The sequence below is a fragment of the Lathamus discolor genome, chromosome 13 (genome assembly GCF_037157495.1).
Source record: "Lathamus discolor isolate bLatDis1 chromosome 13, bLatDis1.hap1, whole genome shotgun sequence".
Lineage (NCBI taxonomy): Eukaryota > Metazoa > Chordata > Aves > Psittaciformes > Psittacidae > Lathamus > Lathamus discolor.
Window position 1 is genome coordinate 6,195,064 of NC_088896.1, and position 13,753 is coordinate 6,208,816.

General features: G+C 54.7%; 2 protein-coding genes and 6 non-coding genes across 9 annotated transcripts; 5 read left to right on the forward strand and 3 right to left on the reverse strand.

Annotated features, from left to right (window-relative positions):
- The first annotated feature begins 37 nt into the window (after window positions 1-37).
- ATP5PD (ATP synthase peripheral stalk subunit d) lies at window positions 38-3,155 on the forward strand. The gene is made up of 6 exons (XM_065693273.1): window positions 38-143; window positions 639-768; window positions 1,383-1,479; window positions 2,293-2,364; window positions 2,690-2,752; window positions 2,885-3,155. Exons 2-6 carry the CDS (start codon window positions 647-649, stop codon window positions 3,014-3,016), a joined length of 486 nt encoding a protein of 161 aa, XP_065549345.1. The 5' UTR covers window positions 38-143; window positions 639-646; the 3' UTR covers window positions 3,017-3,155.
- A 489-nt stretch (window positions 3,156-3,644) lies between these two features.
- On the reverse strand, window positions 3,645-8,019 carry LOC136021255 (5-hydroxytryptamine receptor 3A-like). 2 transcript variants are annotated; one of them, XM_065693271.1, is made up of 9 exons: window positions 7,943-8,019; window positions 7,597-7,754; window positions 7,060-7,104; window positions 6,858-6,967; window positions 6,052-6,218; window positions 5,198-5,358; window positions 4,833-5,043; window positions 4,386-4,505; window positions 3,645-4,263 (listed from the first exon to the last, which is right to left on the reverse strand). In XM_065693271.1, exons 1-9 carry the CDS (start codon window positions 7,989-7,991, stop codon window positions 4,019-4,021), a joined length of 1,266 nt encoding a protein of 421 aa, XP_065549343.1. In that variant the 5' UTR covers window positions 7,992-8,019; the 3' UTR covers window positions 3,645-4,018. The 2 variants fall into 2 exon arrangements, with proteins under 2 accessions (XP_065549343.1, XP_065549342.1); XM_065693270.1 differs by having other exon boundaries at window positions 7,597-7,757; window positions 7,943-8,012.
- A 1,421-nt stretch (window positions 8,020-9,440) lies between these two features.
- TRNAR-UCG (transfer RNA arginine (anticodon UCG)) lies at window positions 9,441-9,513 on the forward strand. The gene has a single exon. It is a non-coding gene; the product is annotated as a tRNA-Arg (tRNA).
- Window positions 9,514-9,769: 256 nt separating this feature from the next.
- On the forward strand, window positions 9,770-9,842 carry TRNAR-CCU (transfer RNA arginine (anticodon CCU)). The gene has a single exon. It is a non-coding gene; the product is annotated as a tRNA-Arg (tRNA).
- Window positions 9,843-11,793: 1,951 nt separating this feature from the next.
- TRNAR-UCG (transfer RNA arginine (anticodon UCG)) lies at window positions 11,794-11,866 on the forward strand. The gene has a single exon. It is a non-coding gene; the product is annotated as a tRNA-Arg (tRNA).
- Window positions 11,867-12,254: 388 nt separating this feature from the next.
- Window positions 12,255-12,327, reverse strand: TRNAR-CCU (transfer RNA arginine (anticodon CCU)). The gene has a single exon. It is a non-coding gene; the product is annotated as a tRNA-Arg (tRNA).
- Window positions 12,328-12,713: 386 nt separating this feature from the next.
- Window positions 12,714-12,786, forward strand: TRNAR-CCU (transfer RNA arginine (anticodon CCU)). Its single transcript has one exon. It is a non-coding gene; the product is annotated as a tRNA-Arg (tRNA).
- Window positions 12,787-13,518: 732 nt separating this feature from the next.
- TRNAR-UCU (transfer RNA arginine (anticodon UCU)) lies at window positions 13,519-13,591 on the reverse strand. The gene has a single exon. It is a non-coding gene; the product is annotated as a tRNA-Arg (tRNA).
- Between the last annotated feature and the right edge of the window lie 162 nt (window positions 13,592-13,753).

Genomic DNA, 13,753 nt, shown 5'->3' on the forward strand with positions numbered 1-13,753 from the left:
GCCCCGCTTCCGGCGCGGAGAGCACTTCCGGGCGGCGGCGGCGGCGGCGGGCACGGACGGGAGCGACGCTTTCCGGTGGGGCTGAGCCCTGGTTGGGCAGCGGGGCCGGGACTTCCGGAGGGGCTCGGTGGCGGTCAGTGAAGGTGAGAGCGGGGCTGGGGAGCGGGGAACCGGGGGGGCCCTGGGGCTCCGGGATGGGGCGGGCCTGGGGGGGGGGGGGGGCACGGAGGGGGGGCATGGAAGGGGAGCATGGAAGGGGAGCGAGGCCGTGGCGGGGATGGGCTGGGAGCCGTGTCCCCGCGGCCAGTTGCCCCCGTGTCCCGTTGCCCCGTTACCCCGTGTCCCGTTGCCCCGTTAGCCCCGTGTCCTGTTGGCCCTGTACCGCGGTGTCTCCGTGCCCCTGGTGCTTCCGCGTCCCGTTGTCCCCGTGTCCCGTTGCCCCGTTACCCCGTGTCCCGTTGCCCCGTTACCCCGTGTCCTGTTGGCCCTCTACCGCGTTGTCCCCGTGTCCCGGTGCCCCCTCCCGCCCCCGTCGGTGCCGCGTTCCCGGTCCGGCGCCGTCCTCCCCGTGCCCGCGGCTGCTGTCCGCTGCCCTCACCGCAGTGTAACCCGCCTGGTGCTGTCCGTCCGTGGCGCAGCCGGAAGCATGGCGGGGCGCAGAGCTGCCATCAAGGCCATTGACTGGGCGGCCTTCGCCGAGAGGGTGCCCCCGAGCCAGAGGGCCATGTTCAACGCCCTGAAGACCCGCAGCGATGCGCTGTCGGCCCGGTGAGTGCCTGCCCCGCTCCTGCCCGTGGGGCCGCTCAGCCCCTCGGCTGAGCCGCCTGTGTGCTGGGTTAAGCCGGGGTTGGTAACTATGGTCTTACAGGAGTGTCCTCACGGGCTTTAAACAGGTCACCTTCAAGGCTGCCGGTGGCTTTTTGTGGCAAATCATCTTTACATAATCCTGCCCGCAGTAAAACAATGGCTGAAGTGTATAAACGGGTTCTGTGCAAGCAGTTTGGTGTTCGGAACCAAACTCATTCCTTCTTGTCTGTTGAATGCTGTGCAGATTCATGACTCTTTAAATCCTTCGACATCCACTGCTGGACACAAGTCTCCCTTTAATGTTGCTGACCGCCTCTAGGTCGGTGCTGTGAGGACTGCCTGATCCTTTTACAGGGATGCTCACAGAGATGCGGTGCAGTGGTTTCCAATGGAGCAGGGCTGCAGGCTGGGCTCTTGTCTGCATAGAGAAGCCTGTTTCATTGGTGGTTCATTGCTGCTTGCTAATGAGGGAGCTGAAAAGATCTAAACTAAACTTAGCAGGTTCTAAGTAACTGTGGCAGAGCTCAAATGATGGCACCAGCGCTGGTTGTGACTGCTGTCATCTCTCCCTTTAGGCTGGCTGCCCTGCCAGAGAAGCCCCCAGCCATCGACTGGGCCTACTACAAGTCCGCTGTTGCTAAAGCTGGCATGGTGGATGAGTTTCAGAAGAAGGTCAGTCTTCGTCAGTGAGGTGTTGCTTTATGGAGGTTTAAATTGGGAATGTCTTTGGTGGTGGGAGGAAAACACCAGGATTGGCAGAGGAGGTTGGTTTTGGCTAGAAGGGGCCCTGGCTTTACATCCTGCAAGTCAGCATCGCTAACCCCGAGGCTCTCACTTCAGTGCCATCTTTCAGAAGGGAGCCTGTGGCACTGTGCACTGAGAAGGCTGGTGAAAGAAAACCTGATAAGTTCTTTTGGCAGCAGGAGTGTATTCGGGCAGTGCATCTCCTGAAGCAAACATTTGACCTGTTTCTCTAGCTCACTGAATGGAAGGAGGTAGCAAGTACGGCTCTGCACACTGTGAAATGTGTTGCCTGCAGGGCTTGTCACCCTGTTTGTAAGCAAGAATCGAAAGGCAGGAGCAAGGCTTTTGCTGTCAGGCAGGTGGTGTCACTGGCACTATGAAAACTGACCTCCTGGCACTGGGAGGACTCACTGGCCTCAGATGGAGCTGGAAGCTTTGTCCTGGCTGAAAACAGTCTGCAGTATGTCAACTCTTTGCTACTAGACTTTCTTGCTTCCTTCCAGTGCTCTTTGCAGTGAATGTGTGTAGCACTGTGGTAGTGGTATGCAGTACAGGCTAATGGCTTTAAGCTCACAGTCAAGCTGAAGTGAGCAGTTTTAGGAAGCCCATTAACTGACATGGTTGTGAGTATATCCTGGGAAGAAAGGAGGGAACGCTCCACTCCTGCCAGGGGGAATGAGCTCGGTGTGAAGGATTATTTAATCAAACTGCATAACTAAGATGTTCTCTTTTGATTGACAGTTCAGTGCACTAAAGATTCCTGAGCCAGTGGATACACAGACTTCCAAAATCAATGCCCAAGAGCAGGAGGCTGTAAGTGTTTGAAGTATTCCCTAATGCCGGGGTTGTCTGCGGAGATGGAAAAGGGTGAGAGGGAAGGGATGTTCTCTGTGTGCATCTGCACAGGCAGGGCAGCCTGAGCTGGAGCATGCTCTGGTCTTTATGCGTGTCTCTGGCTTTTGTGTGAGCAGGAGAATCTATGCACACGGAATGGTTTGGCTGTTTGGGATTTGGTCAACTTACCTAGTGTAATGATGATGAGTTTTAACGCCAGCTTCAAGCACGGGCTTGCAGGTTCACTCATATATCGTGGTTATTTATCATAACCATGTTCACGGTGTCCTCTCCTTTCCTGCAGGCAAAGAGCGCTGCGGAATATGTGCAGGCTTCCAATGCTCGTATTGCCCAGTACGAGCAAGAGGTAAGTCTGGGCTTAGAGAATATTGCCTTTAACCCAGCCTGGCACACACCTGGCTCTTACCTGGGGGTGTGCTTTGCTCTTTCTTGCTGATAAATGATTTATAACATGTTTTGTCTCTGCTCCCACTTCAAGCTCCAGAAGCTCAAAAGCATGATCCCCTTTGAACAGATGACGTTTGAAGACTTGCAAGAAGCCTTCCCTGAAACCAGACTGGACAAGGAGAAATACCCGTACTGGCCCCACAAACCAATTGCTGATCTGTAAACTTGTCCAGAAGCAGTTTGTTTAATGACTGTCAGACTCTGTGGTCATCTAAATAAAGTACTGCTCCTCCTGTCTGTGCCTTAGATCTTGGACATGAGGTTGCAAGGTCTTGAGGAACAATACATGAGCTTGCAAACAGTACACTGGATTTTGTCTTTTCTACCTGTGAGCTTGGTTTTGTAGCAAGGACAGGATCCTTTCTTGATCAGACTGGGTCCTGTTGTAATGAGATCAAACTGTCTGCTCACCTGTGTGACTGCGTGGTGCAGGGAATGTAGTTCTTCTGCCATTGCAGGCAGCTAGCTGCATAGGAGTTGAAGGTATAAAGCCTTTTATGATGTTGGGTTGTATTTAGTACTGATGTGCGGTGCAGTGGGAGACGTGTCTCAGTAGTTCTACAGGAAAAAGGTCTAGGGCTGGTTTCTAGGTTGGTTGTGATGGTTTAAATACAGCCAGTTGCAAAAGGAGTTGAAGGAATGTGGATGTGTTGAGATACATTAAAAAAGAGCTTTTATCTGTTTGAAACATCCTCTTTAACCCTGGCGATCCTGTTCTCTCTGTCCCAGGTTTCTGGATGGTGCAGAGCTCACTGAAACTCACAGAAACAAAGGCTTCAGACTTGCACTGCTTTATTTCATTATCTGAGGTGGGATTCTTCAACACCTTTCCCCAAAATGGAAACATCTCCATAAGAGATGGGCATTAAATCTCTTTCCATTGGTCATGTTTGTGGTGAGAATTACAGATAGAATGAAGGTGTTACCCTTAGATTTCACGACTACTTTATTGACAAGCCTTGCTGGCCACACAATGCTTTAAGAACAGATGTAGTTCTGCTGAACAGAGCGTGAAGCGCTAAGCATGCAGATCTCACACCCTGTGGATTTGTCTTTGTAATGGTATTTAGGAAACGACTGCGGCTCAATGAATGAAGCTGGCTAAAAGCTACACAGGAGGGGTTAGAAGCAATAGAGGGGAAAGCAACTGACCCAGAGCTGGGCTTCAACTGCTCCATTTAACAGAAATAATAGCAAAGAAAACCAGGGACAGGATGAAGTGGCTGTAGAGAAGCACCTTCTCCAGAACAGGCAGAAACAGGTCCTGCTCCTGTGGTTGCCAATGGTGCTTGGCTGGTTGTCCCTTCTCCTCGGCCTTCTTGGGAAGGTTCGGCTGTTGGGCACCGTCCTTGGCTGAGTGTTTCGTGCTCTGGTTGGTCATGGTTCTCACTGTCAGCTTGGTGTGAGCATCTGTAAAGAGCAGATATCAGTGTTGGTGGGTGACTGCCACAACTGAAACCCACCCTCGCCCAAAGGAACCTGCAGTAAAATGCACCAAACCGACCGGTCTAAGAGGTTGTGGGTTTCTTTACCTTGCTGAAAGCTGCTGAGAACCTTGTCTAAGTAGAGGGATTTGTGCTGCTGGTGCAACAGGAGGAAGGTGTCTAACACAGCCATGATCATGAGGAGGAAGGTGCCCAGGAAAAACACCACTGCAGGACAATAGGGAAACAAAGAAAACAGCCTTCCAGTGCCTAACAGGGCTACAAGAAAGCTGGAGCGGAGCTTTGGACAAGGGCCTGTGGGAATAATACAAGGGGAAATGGCTTTAAACTGACAGAAGTGAGATTTAGATTAGATCTAAGGCAGAAGCTCTTCCCTGTGAGGGTGCTGAGGCGCTGGCACAGGGTGCCCAGAGAAGCTGTGGCTGCCCTGTCCTTGGCAGTGCTCAAGGCCAGGTTGGATGAGGCTCAGGCTTAGGCCCCAACTGCGGGTTGGTACCTGTGTAAAACCCATCTAGTTTCTATTCAGATGAGTACCTATTACAGGGGGTCTGTTGGAGGATGTTGGGAGGATGTTGTTGAGAATCACGGCTAACATGGAGCTGCCGAGGATGATGGCAATCTGGAAACTGATTTTCTCCTCGAGAGAGCTGGGTCCAAACAGCACAGCCATGTCCAGCAGATACAGGGCACATGTTGGCAGGATCAGGTTCAAAATATACAGAGTGGGTCGTCTCTCCATGGAAATCTGTTGGAGAAGATGGACAAAATACAGGCGAGCAGGAGATAACTTACTGCCTTGGGCAAATGCTTGTTCTCTAATGTAGAAAGTCATTGTTTCATGCTTTTTCCCCCCTTCTGGTGGCAAATCAGTGCAATCTAACATGAAAGTACTGCCATACCATGTAGGTGACCACAGAAAATTGTTCGTCATCCAGGTCTTCCATGTATTCAATGATGCTCAGGTTGGTGAACTTCCATTCTCCATCAGTTAGGAAGTAACTCTGGCTGTTTCTCATCATATCAGCTGGTGTCCGCTTCGTCTTCATAACCAGGTCTGTTACTGTTGGGCAGGAGGCAAAGGAGAGAAGTTGTAGAATTGAGGTTATTTATTAAGAGGTCAGTGATTTCCTTTCCATTTCCCTCCCAACCAAGGGAGGATGGGGAAGATGGGGATTGCTGCAGATGGGGAAGGCAGCATTCCTTGCGCTCCTGGGGTTTCTTTGCCCATCAGTGGACTCCGGTGAAGAGACTTGGCTGGACCTTTGGGAATGTGGATCAGAGGGGAAATCTCTGCTGAATTAGGACAGTTGTGCTGGAGCTGGAGGGTTTTGTGTTACTGCTGCTTATTTTACAGCCCTTCCTGTTGGGATGAGCTCCGAGTGCAGTTTGGATCCCTGAAACTGTCCTTAATCTCCTCTCATATCCATGTCTTTCAGGTATGTTTAAGGAGCAGCCAAATTGGATGTGAACCAGTAGCCTCGTTGCAGGAAGCCTCCTGGTCTCTTGGTTTGTCCTGGGGAGGGGGAATTGCCACAGAACATCCAGATAAATCCTGAGATGCCACTGGGAAACGTGCCAAACAGAATACAGTGTTTTACCTCATTTCCCCTTGTGTTATGTGACCTCAACCCCTACTAACCCATTGTGAGCCTGTGGTGCTGGCACCCAGGAGTGAGCCGGGGTCCATCCCATCTCTTCCCCTCCCTGCAAGTTTGGCCCAGCTGACGTGGTAAAGCCCAGCTTGCTGCTGTACCTGGGTAGAGAAATGAGGCTATGCTCAAGTTGCAGGTCTGGGTGTCAAAGGGGAACTTGAAGATCATCAAGCTGCAGGTTAAGGTTGCCTGGAAGGGCTGAGTGGAGTTGAAGCTGCCGTTGTGCGTGATGCTCATGTAATCCAAGTTGGGGTTTTGTCCATTCACTCTGGAGGGAACAAAAGTGGAGAACAATGGAACTCCAGGATGCTGGGGTGCTCCTCACTGGGCTGTAAGCATCCTTCCACTGGGGGCTTTGTGCTGTCACCCACCTACAGGATGTAGCAGTGAGGAGGACACCTGGGCTTGAGGAAGGGCTGGTGAGTGCCTCTGAACTGAGGTTTGTAGTTCTGTACGTCCTATTGAGCTCCTTCCTCTCTCCTTTGCTTCCATTCTTACCTGGGGCAGGTCTCAGTGCTGGCTCTGCTCACTGCAGAGCTGCCTCCCTTCTTCACCCCAGCTAAAGAGCTGGTGCCCATCCCTATCAGACCCGCAGAGCTCATCTTGTATCTCACAGCTAACTGCTAAGGGTTGCTTCATTCCACAGCACTGCTGCGCTCTGCTGCTTCCTCAGCTTTAACTACAGCCCAAGTGGGACATTCTGGTGATGTTACAGCATTATAGAGCCACAAAGTGCTTTCTATGAACTGTGGTCACCATTAATCTAAATTACAAGGTTCTTGGCTTCAGAGTTCATGGGAACAACTTTTAACCACATGACTTTATCCCATTTCCTACAATAATACCAGCACTTTGATTCCGTTATATTTCTCTTAAGGCAGTAGATAGAAACAAAAGGGGAACGTACCGCTCTAAAATGAAGATGGGGGGAGACCAATAGGATTCCATGGGCAGAATGACTTTGGAAATGTTACAGAAATCCTGCGGGTTCCAGGTTGCAAAAGTGTTTTTCCACTCCTGGGTAAAAAGAGGAGAGAAATGAGAGCTGGGGCTGAGCAGCAGCCTCTGTGCTGGGTGTCACAGGAGAGAAACACTCCTGAGGGACCCACCAGGTTCAAAACGAAGTAAAAAGTGACCGTCTGGAGCTTTTCGACCTGGAAAAACAAAAGGGAAGATGTTGCTGACTGTCTTAGGTACATCCCATGCCGAGCCCAGAGCTTGCCCCTGTCGCTCTATTGCAGTGGACAGCACAGATTGCAGGGGCTCAGCTCAAGGGTCTTGGTCTTGCAGATGAAGAGTGGGAGCAGTCCAATGGGTTATACAAAGAAATAGGTTTCTGTTACCATTTACATGCCAGTGCCCTGCAATTGCATTGCTCGGCTGAGGCACTCGGGGGGGTTGGGTTTAGAGCCTCCTATGAAGCAGCTCCTCTGAACCTGCCTCTGCACTTCTTCCTGGGAGCAGGTGGGAGGAAATACTCCCGATCTTCCAAAACCACTTCAGACAGCAGGGAGCTGAAGTGCAAGGGGCTGATTCTCATCCCTGTGGCCTTGCTGGCTCAGCCCTGCCTGGCACAAGACCCAGACCCCAATGTAGGAATTACCCAGTTCTCTTATAAACACTCAATGGGGGCTTTGGGTCCTTACCACGGAGAGAATAGCCATCAGCATGAAATCCATCTTCACCTCCACAGGCTCGTTCAAGTCTGTCTTGGGCAGTATGCGTGCATGCAGCTTGCTGTGAGAGGAGATGTTCAGGTACTCAACCACATCGTAGTAGGTGCAGACGTACCTGGGAGCAGCCCCTGCTAGAGAAAACAATTCCACTTGAATCAGGAAAGGATCAGGCAGTTCTTAACCTGTGTGAGAGATGTACCAGCAGAGAAAGGGCCTGGAGCTGTGGGGATGAAAACCGTCATTAACACAGGCAAATCCCTTCTCATGTAGATGAGAACCGGATTCCTCAAAGCTTTTCTATCCCTGTTGCACTTACCTGTCCCAAGAGACAAGGTGAGGATAGCTATAAAAGCTCGCTGCATCATCTCCTGCTTCTAAATAAGGAGACAAATGGTACCCGGGAGTCTTATGAGCAGTTGCAGGACACGTCACTTGTTATGTCGACGTTGATTTGCTATTTATTAATGAGGGATGGCTATTCTGTAAACAGGAACTAGACTTTTTATGTATTTATTTGCATTGGAAGGAAGGACTTGCTAATGGTCTGATGCACTCAGGGGAGCAGCCTTTAGCTGTGGTGAAGGCAAAAATAAAGTCATGAAAACAACCCCAAGGATTTGAGGGAGAGGAAAAGAAAGGGCCCATCTCCACAAAGAAAAGGCAAGGAGCCAGAGCTACTCAAAGCAAATCTTGTCTCATTTATTGGGCTGAGAGTCTGCTGCAACCCCACTGAAATGGATCAGGAATTAGTGCTTGTGTGATGTGAGGGCAGGGGGGAGGCAGAGGAGAGGCTGCTCTCCTTCGAGCCTGGTCCTGCTCCATAGCAGCCCAGGCTGTGGGTGTTGGAGGATGTCCCCATTTCACAAAGCACTGAGCCTTTCACACACCCACTGATCTGTTTCTGCCCCCTGAGGTCCTGTTCTCGAGTCCTCACAGATAAGATTAAAGGCTCAAAGACCTTTTCTTTTAACATCTCTGCCTCTTTCCCTCAGCCGCTCTCCTCTCCATCACTGCTGTGATTCCAGTGATACCCTGAGGTGCTCGAAGTGATGGTTCCCTTGCAGGGGAGCAGCTCCAACTCTTGTCTGCCTGGAAAGCCCCATCCTGCTGGGACATGCGAGGTGGCATCTTACCACTGTGGTGTGTGGCTGTGTCTGAGACAGGAGGGAAGCAGTAAGAGTGGGTTTGGATCGCATATAAGGGACACAAGGAGAAGCAGAGGTGATCTCTGTGCTGGGGCTTGAGGGTTGTGCTGGCTGTAGGAGCTTATGCTGGTGGGTGATAGCATCACTAGAGGTGGGATGATGCTGTACCTCCATAATGGTGCTAGAATTGACGTGGCCACCAGCAATCCCTTCCTTCTGCCAGCAGCTGCTGTGATGTGCGTACACTGGAGATGCAAACCTGTCCTGTTGCTCTGCAAACCGTTGGTACCCACCGTGTCCTGCCCTGCACGGCATCCCTCCTGCAGCAGCTCATATGGGGGGCAGAGGAGGGAAGGAGGCCGGACCCTATGGCTCTTGTGAGGCTGGGTGAGGCGATGGGATGACTTGGATGCTCAGTGAGAGCCTACACTCTGCATCACCCCGCTTCTGCCTCTCCCCAGCATCCTGCCTGCGGGACCGTCCCAGGCTCCAGCGCAATGATCGCAGCCGGCGAATCCCACCCTTGCTTTCCCCCTGCCCGGCAGACAGCGGATCCTTCCCGGCCGTGCCCAGGGATGCTCCATGCCGGCATCCCGGGGGACCCGGTGGGACCGGCGGGGGGGAGCGGGGTGTGGGTAGGCAGCATCGCTGGGGGGTTTCAGTACCAGTGACCGCGTGGCCTAATGGATAAGGCGTCTGACTTCGGATCAGAAGATTGAGGGTTCGAGTCCCTTCGTGGTCGACCCTTTTTTCCCTTCCCCATTTCCAGCTTTTTCCGTTTCTCCCTTCTCGCCTCTTCCCCCGGCGGGGGTCGGGGGGAGGAAGCGAACCGGGTTTGGCCCCGTGCCCCGCCCTCGCGGCCCTACCGCTCCCGGTGCATCCCGGCTCCGCTCCCCGGGACCCCCGGGGGATCCCCCCCCATTCCCCCGCGGGCTCCACGAGCCCCAGCAGCGCCGGGGCCGGGCCGTTCCCGCGGGCCGGGGCGCGCGCCGTGCGCAGCCCCAGTGGCCTAATGGATAAGGCACTGGCCTCCTAAGCCAGGGATTGTGGGTTCGAGTCCCATCTGGGGTGAGCACCCAACGTTTTGCTGCTGCTTCCAACCCCGTTTCTGCGCGTTTTCTCCCCGGTTTAGTGCAGCCAGGCCCGCGCAGACCTGCCGGGCCTCCTCCTCCTCCTCCTGCTGCTGCTGCTGCCCAGCGGGAGCTGGCTTTGGGTGCTCGGCGCACAGTACCTGTTTTGGGGCAGTGAGCTCCCTGCAGCAGCTCCAGGCTTGCTCCCTGTGCCAACGACTGCAATACACAGGCTGCTGTACACGAGCTGTACGCGATGGCGCTGGGACGGTGCTGTTATCTGCTTCTGGCCAGTGGTCACAGCTTAGAGCTCATGAAAGAGACAGGGCTTGGAGCAAGCTGCTCCAGGGGAAGGTGTCCCCACTGGCAGGGGTTGGAACTGGATGAGGTCCCTTCCAACCCAAACCAGTCTGGATTCTATGATTCGATGAAGAAGGGAAGCAACAAGGAGCAGCTATAACCTGCCCCGGGCCTCAGCGCAAAGGTGGATGCTTGGGACGTGCTGGTGAAAGGATAACATCTGGAGAGGTGTTAATGAAAGGATGGGTTTGGCTGGGGCTTCTTTGCAGGTGGCCCAGAAGGTGCAGAGCAGTTAACACTGTTTAATTAGCCCTGTCTGGGCAGAGCTGGGTCTGCGCTGGATCAGGGCTCTGCAGGGAACTTCAGCTGCATTTTTACCTCCTCTGGATGCTCCCTGTGCCATCAGCTGCACCTGACCCCCAACAGAAAGCCAATGGATGCTGGGGGATGCGAGCCTGCCGGTACCACACCAACCTCTTCCCAGAGCAGGACAAGCTCTGATGGGAAGGATGCGTCCCTCCTCCAGAAACTGCATCTCAGTGAGGGGCAGGCCACTGGGGTCACACAGTTTGGCTTTGCTGCCTGGGGACCAGAGCCCTCCGCGTAAGTGTCTTTGGGGTTTGTTGCATTAAAAAGCTACTTGGAGGGTCTTTTCCTCCCGAGTTAATGGATTATAAAAGGCAGCTGCGGTCAGGGTGAGACCACACCGGGAAAGCCTAAAGTAAAGTTTCTTTCTAAGTAGTTTGTCCCTCTTAGGTGTGGGAGGAAATGACTTGGAGAGCAGCAAACTTGCTGAAGGCCCAGGCACACGGCAGGTGCTCATCTCCTGCAGGCTTTGCTCTCCAGCGTGTTTTCGCTCGGCTTTAGTTTGAGACAAGGCAGAAAAGCCGCGCTGGTTGAAGCTGAGCTGAAGGGACCCAGGAGCCAACGTGTCTCCGAAACCCCCATGGATATAGAAGAGGTTAAAACACCTTCCTGCCCCGCGGCATGTTTATTTAGAAATGCAGGGTCTGGGGAGAAGCCGGGCTGCACCAGGAGGTGTTATTGACAACGAACAGGGGCTAAATGCCCTCCCTTGTGCGTCATTGTGCCCATCACACTGAATGCTGTCGCTGTCAAGAACAAGTATCCAGGGTCCTGGCTCTCCCCATCTTTCTTTTTTCCCTGTAACGCCCAAGCACTGCTTCCCTCCCACTTAAGGCTCATACAGAGCCTCAGCTGGATGTGATGCTGTTGGCTTCACCTTTCCAGGGGGATGTGGCAGGGAAAGCCTGGACTTGTGTGCCCCTGGCAGCTGGAGGGTGACCCCAGCTGCTCTGTGTTGGGGGTGTCTCCTGGATGGTGTCAGCTCTGCATGTGGGGTTATATTTGTGTCCAGAACAGTTTGGGTTGGTGGCAGGATGGGAACGTCACTGCTCCAGACATCAGCACATGCAGGGTAAAGAGTATGAGGCTGGGGGTGGCAGTGGGGGTCTATGATGACCAACTAGCACATGGGGTCCCATGGCAGGAGGGAACCCCCCGCCCAGTGTTGGGCATGAGGAAAAGCCATGATCCCAGACGGGATGGGAATGGGGAGGATGCACAGGGGGTGGCAGGGACTCCCTGGTACCCCCGGTGTCTGCCGCTGTCCCCAAAGCAGAGCTATGGGGGACCACGTGGCCTAATGGATAAGGCGTCTGACTTCGGATCAGAAGATTGAGGGTTCGAGTCCCTTCGTGGTTGTTTTAAAGCCACGGGAGAGCCTCGAATCGTTTAAATTTCGCTGTGCCGATGGCTTGGGGGGTGCAGCGTTCGGCCCCGCCTGGGGTGAGAGCACCCCGGGGTGGCAGTGGGGAAGGTGCCCGCGCTGGGGGGCGATTTGCGCTGCAAACCCCGGGGGATCTCCCGGCTGGGGCCATTCGTGCTTAGGTTCAGAGCGCGCTGTGGCGGCTGAGCCCCAGCTGCTGCCGGTTACCGGGGATGGAATAAAGGGGCAGGGTCGGCCAGGATGCGGCTTTTATTGCTGCAGGGAGCGCCTGGTGAGTTACGGCGGTCGCTGCGTGTGCGGGGCGGGTGTCCCCTTCCGTCCCTTGGGGTTCCGATGCAAGGAGGCGGAGAAAAAAGCCGCTCCCACCCCAGGTGGGACTCGAACCCACAGTCCCTGGCTTAGGAGGCCAGTGCCTTATCCATTAGGCCACTGGGGCCGCGCAAAAGCCCATCTTTGCCCTCCACCCCCCCCGCGGGGGGTCCGCACCGAACGGGGCTGCCGGAGCGGCGGAAGCAGGGGAGCGGCTCAGCGCACCGGGACCCGGCGGGGGGCACCGGCTCTGCCGGTGCGAGGGTGCGGGCTGAGGCCCAGCGGGCGGAGCTGGGCCCTCCGCGGGACCCTGCGGCCCCTCAACACCGCCTCCTTCCTGCGCTGTGGGCACAGATGCGGCCGCGCTGCGCGGCTCGGCGGGGACGGCGCTGCCCGGTGCCGGGGGAGCCCCCGGGGCTGTGCGGGGCCCCGCGTCCCGGTCATGGCGGCCGCGTCCCCTCCGGCCAGCAGAGAGTTAAGTCACGGCACTGAAAAAAAAGACGGCTGTGCGCAGCCCCAGTGGCCTAATGGATAAGGCACTGGCCTCCTAAGCCAGGGATTGTGGGTTCGAGTCCCATCTGGGGTGACTCTTTTCCCTTCCGCGGATCTGAGCCGGTTTTGGGGTGATACGGATGGGGAGGGATCGGTGCTGCAGTGACAGGCGGATGAACACCCCCCTCCGGGTTTCCCTAACCCCTGGCTCAGGCATCTTCACGCAGGAGAGGTGTTGGTGTACGAAACCAGCCTTACAACGTGCTTTTAGTCTCTGAAGCGGCCCCCCCCGGTCTGCTTTGCCCAAGGCTTCAAGCATGATTTAGCAAATCTCGTGGCAAAACCTGGGTAAGGAGGCCTGGAGAGCAGGCGCTGGTGACGTGTCCTGGTTGCAGGCAGCCTCAGCTGAGGTTGTTGCTGTCCCGGCTGGTGTTCCTGTGATGATTTTGTGCCAGAAACACGTCTGAAGCAGCAGAACCCCACTCATTTCCAAGCCCGGGGCACAGCTCAGAGCTGCAGCCGCTTGTGCTGTGAGGGGAGAAGCCGGCAGCCATGGTGAAAAGCTTTAAGCCGGGGCGGACTTCATCTTTGCTGGCCTTGGTGTGCAGGGGCGCATCAGGATGCACTGATGTGCTCCTGCATCCCCCGGGCAGCCTGTGCGGCTTTGAGCTCTGCTTTCTGCAGATGTAAATGTCAATCTGGGCTGGGTAAGGGCAGAGCTCAGAACTGCCCCCATTCCAAAGGGAATTCCAGAGTGTCCAGGGACCGGTAGAGAGCGCTTCCCTCTCTTGTTTGGGTTTTTACCTAAAACAGAGCCACCTCTGCTCACCCCAGGTGGGACTCGAACCCACAATCCCTGACTTAGAAGGCCAGTGCCTTATCCATTAGGCCACTGGGGCCCTGACAGAGGATGAAAAATGGGTGATTTTGGTGTTTTTGAGGACACCCCCATGAAGTGACCCGGCAGCAAACCCCACGTTACCCACAGGACTCCCTAATGAGTGACTCCTGAAGCCTGAGAGACTCACTGAGGTGCTTTGGTGTCGCACCCCAAGGACCAG

Bases quoted from the DNA above. Each gene is read 5' to 3' on its own strand.
- ATP5PD (XM_065693273.1), top strand. From the start codon at position 647: ATGGCGGGGCGCAGAGCTGCCATCAAGGCCATTGACTGGGCGGCCTTC. The intron at 1,480-2,292 runs GTCAGTCTTCGT...TTTGATTGACAG, and splicing joins TGGATGAGTTTCAGAAGAAG to TTCAGTGCACTAAAGATTCC. The intron at 2,365-2,689 runs GTAAGTGTTTGA...CCTTTCCTGCAG, and splicing joins ATGCCCAAGAGCAGGAGGCT to GCAAAGAGCGCTGCGGAATA.
- LOC136021255 (XM_065693270.1), bottom strand. From the start codon at position 7,991: ATGATGCAGCGAGCTTTTATAGCTATCCTCACCTTGTCTCTTGGGACA. The intron at 7,105-7,596 runs GTAAGGACCCAA...TTGTTTTTCCAG, and splicing joins TGATGGCTATTCTCTCCGTG to GTCGAAAAGCTCCAGACGGT. The intron at 4,506-4,832 runs GTACTCATCTGA...ATTGTCCTGCAG, and splicing joins CAACAGACCCCCTGTAATAG to TGGTGTTTTTCCTGGGCACC.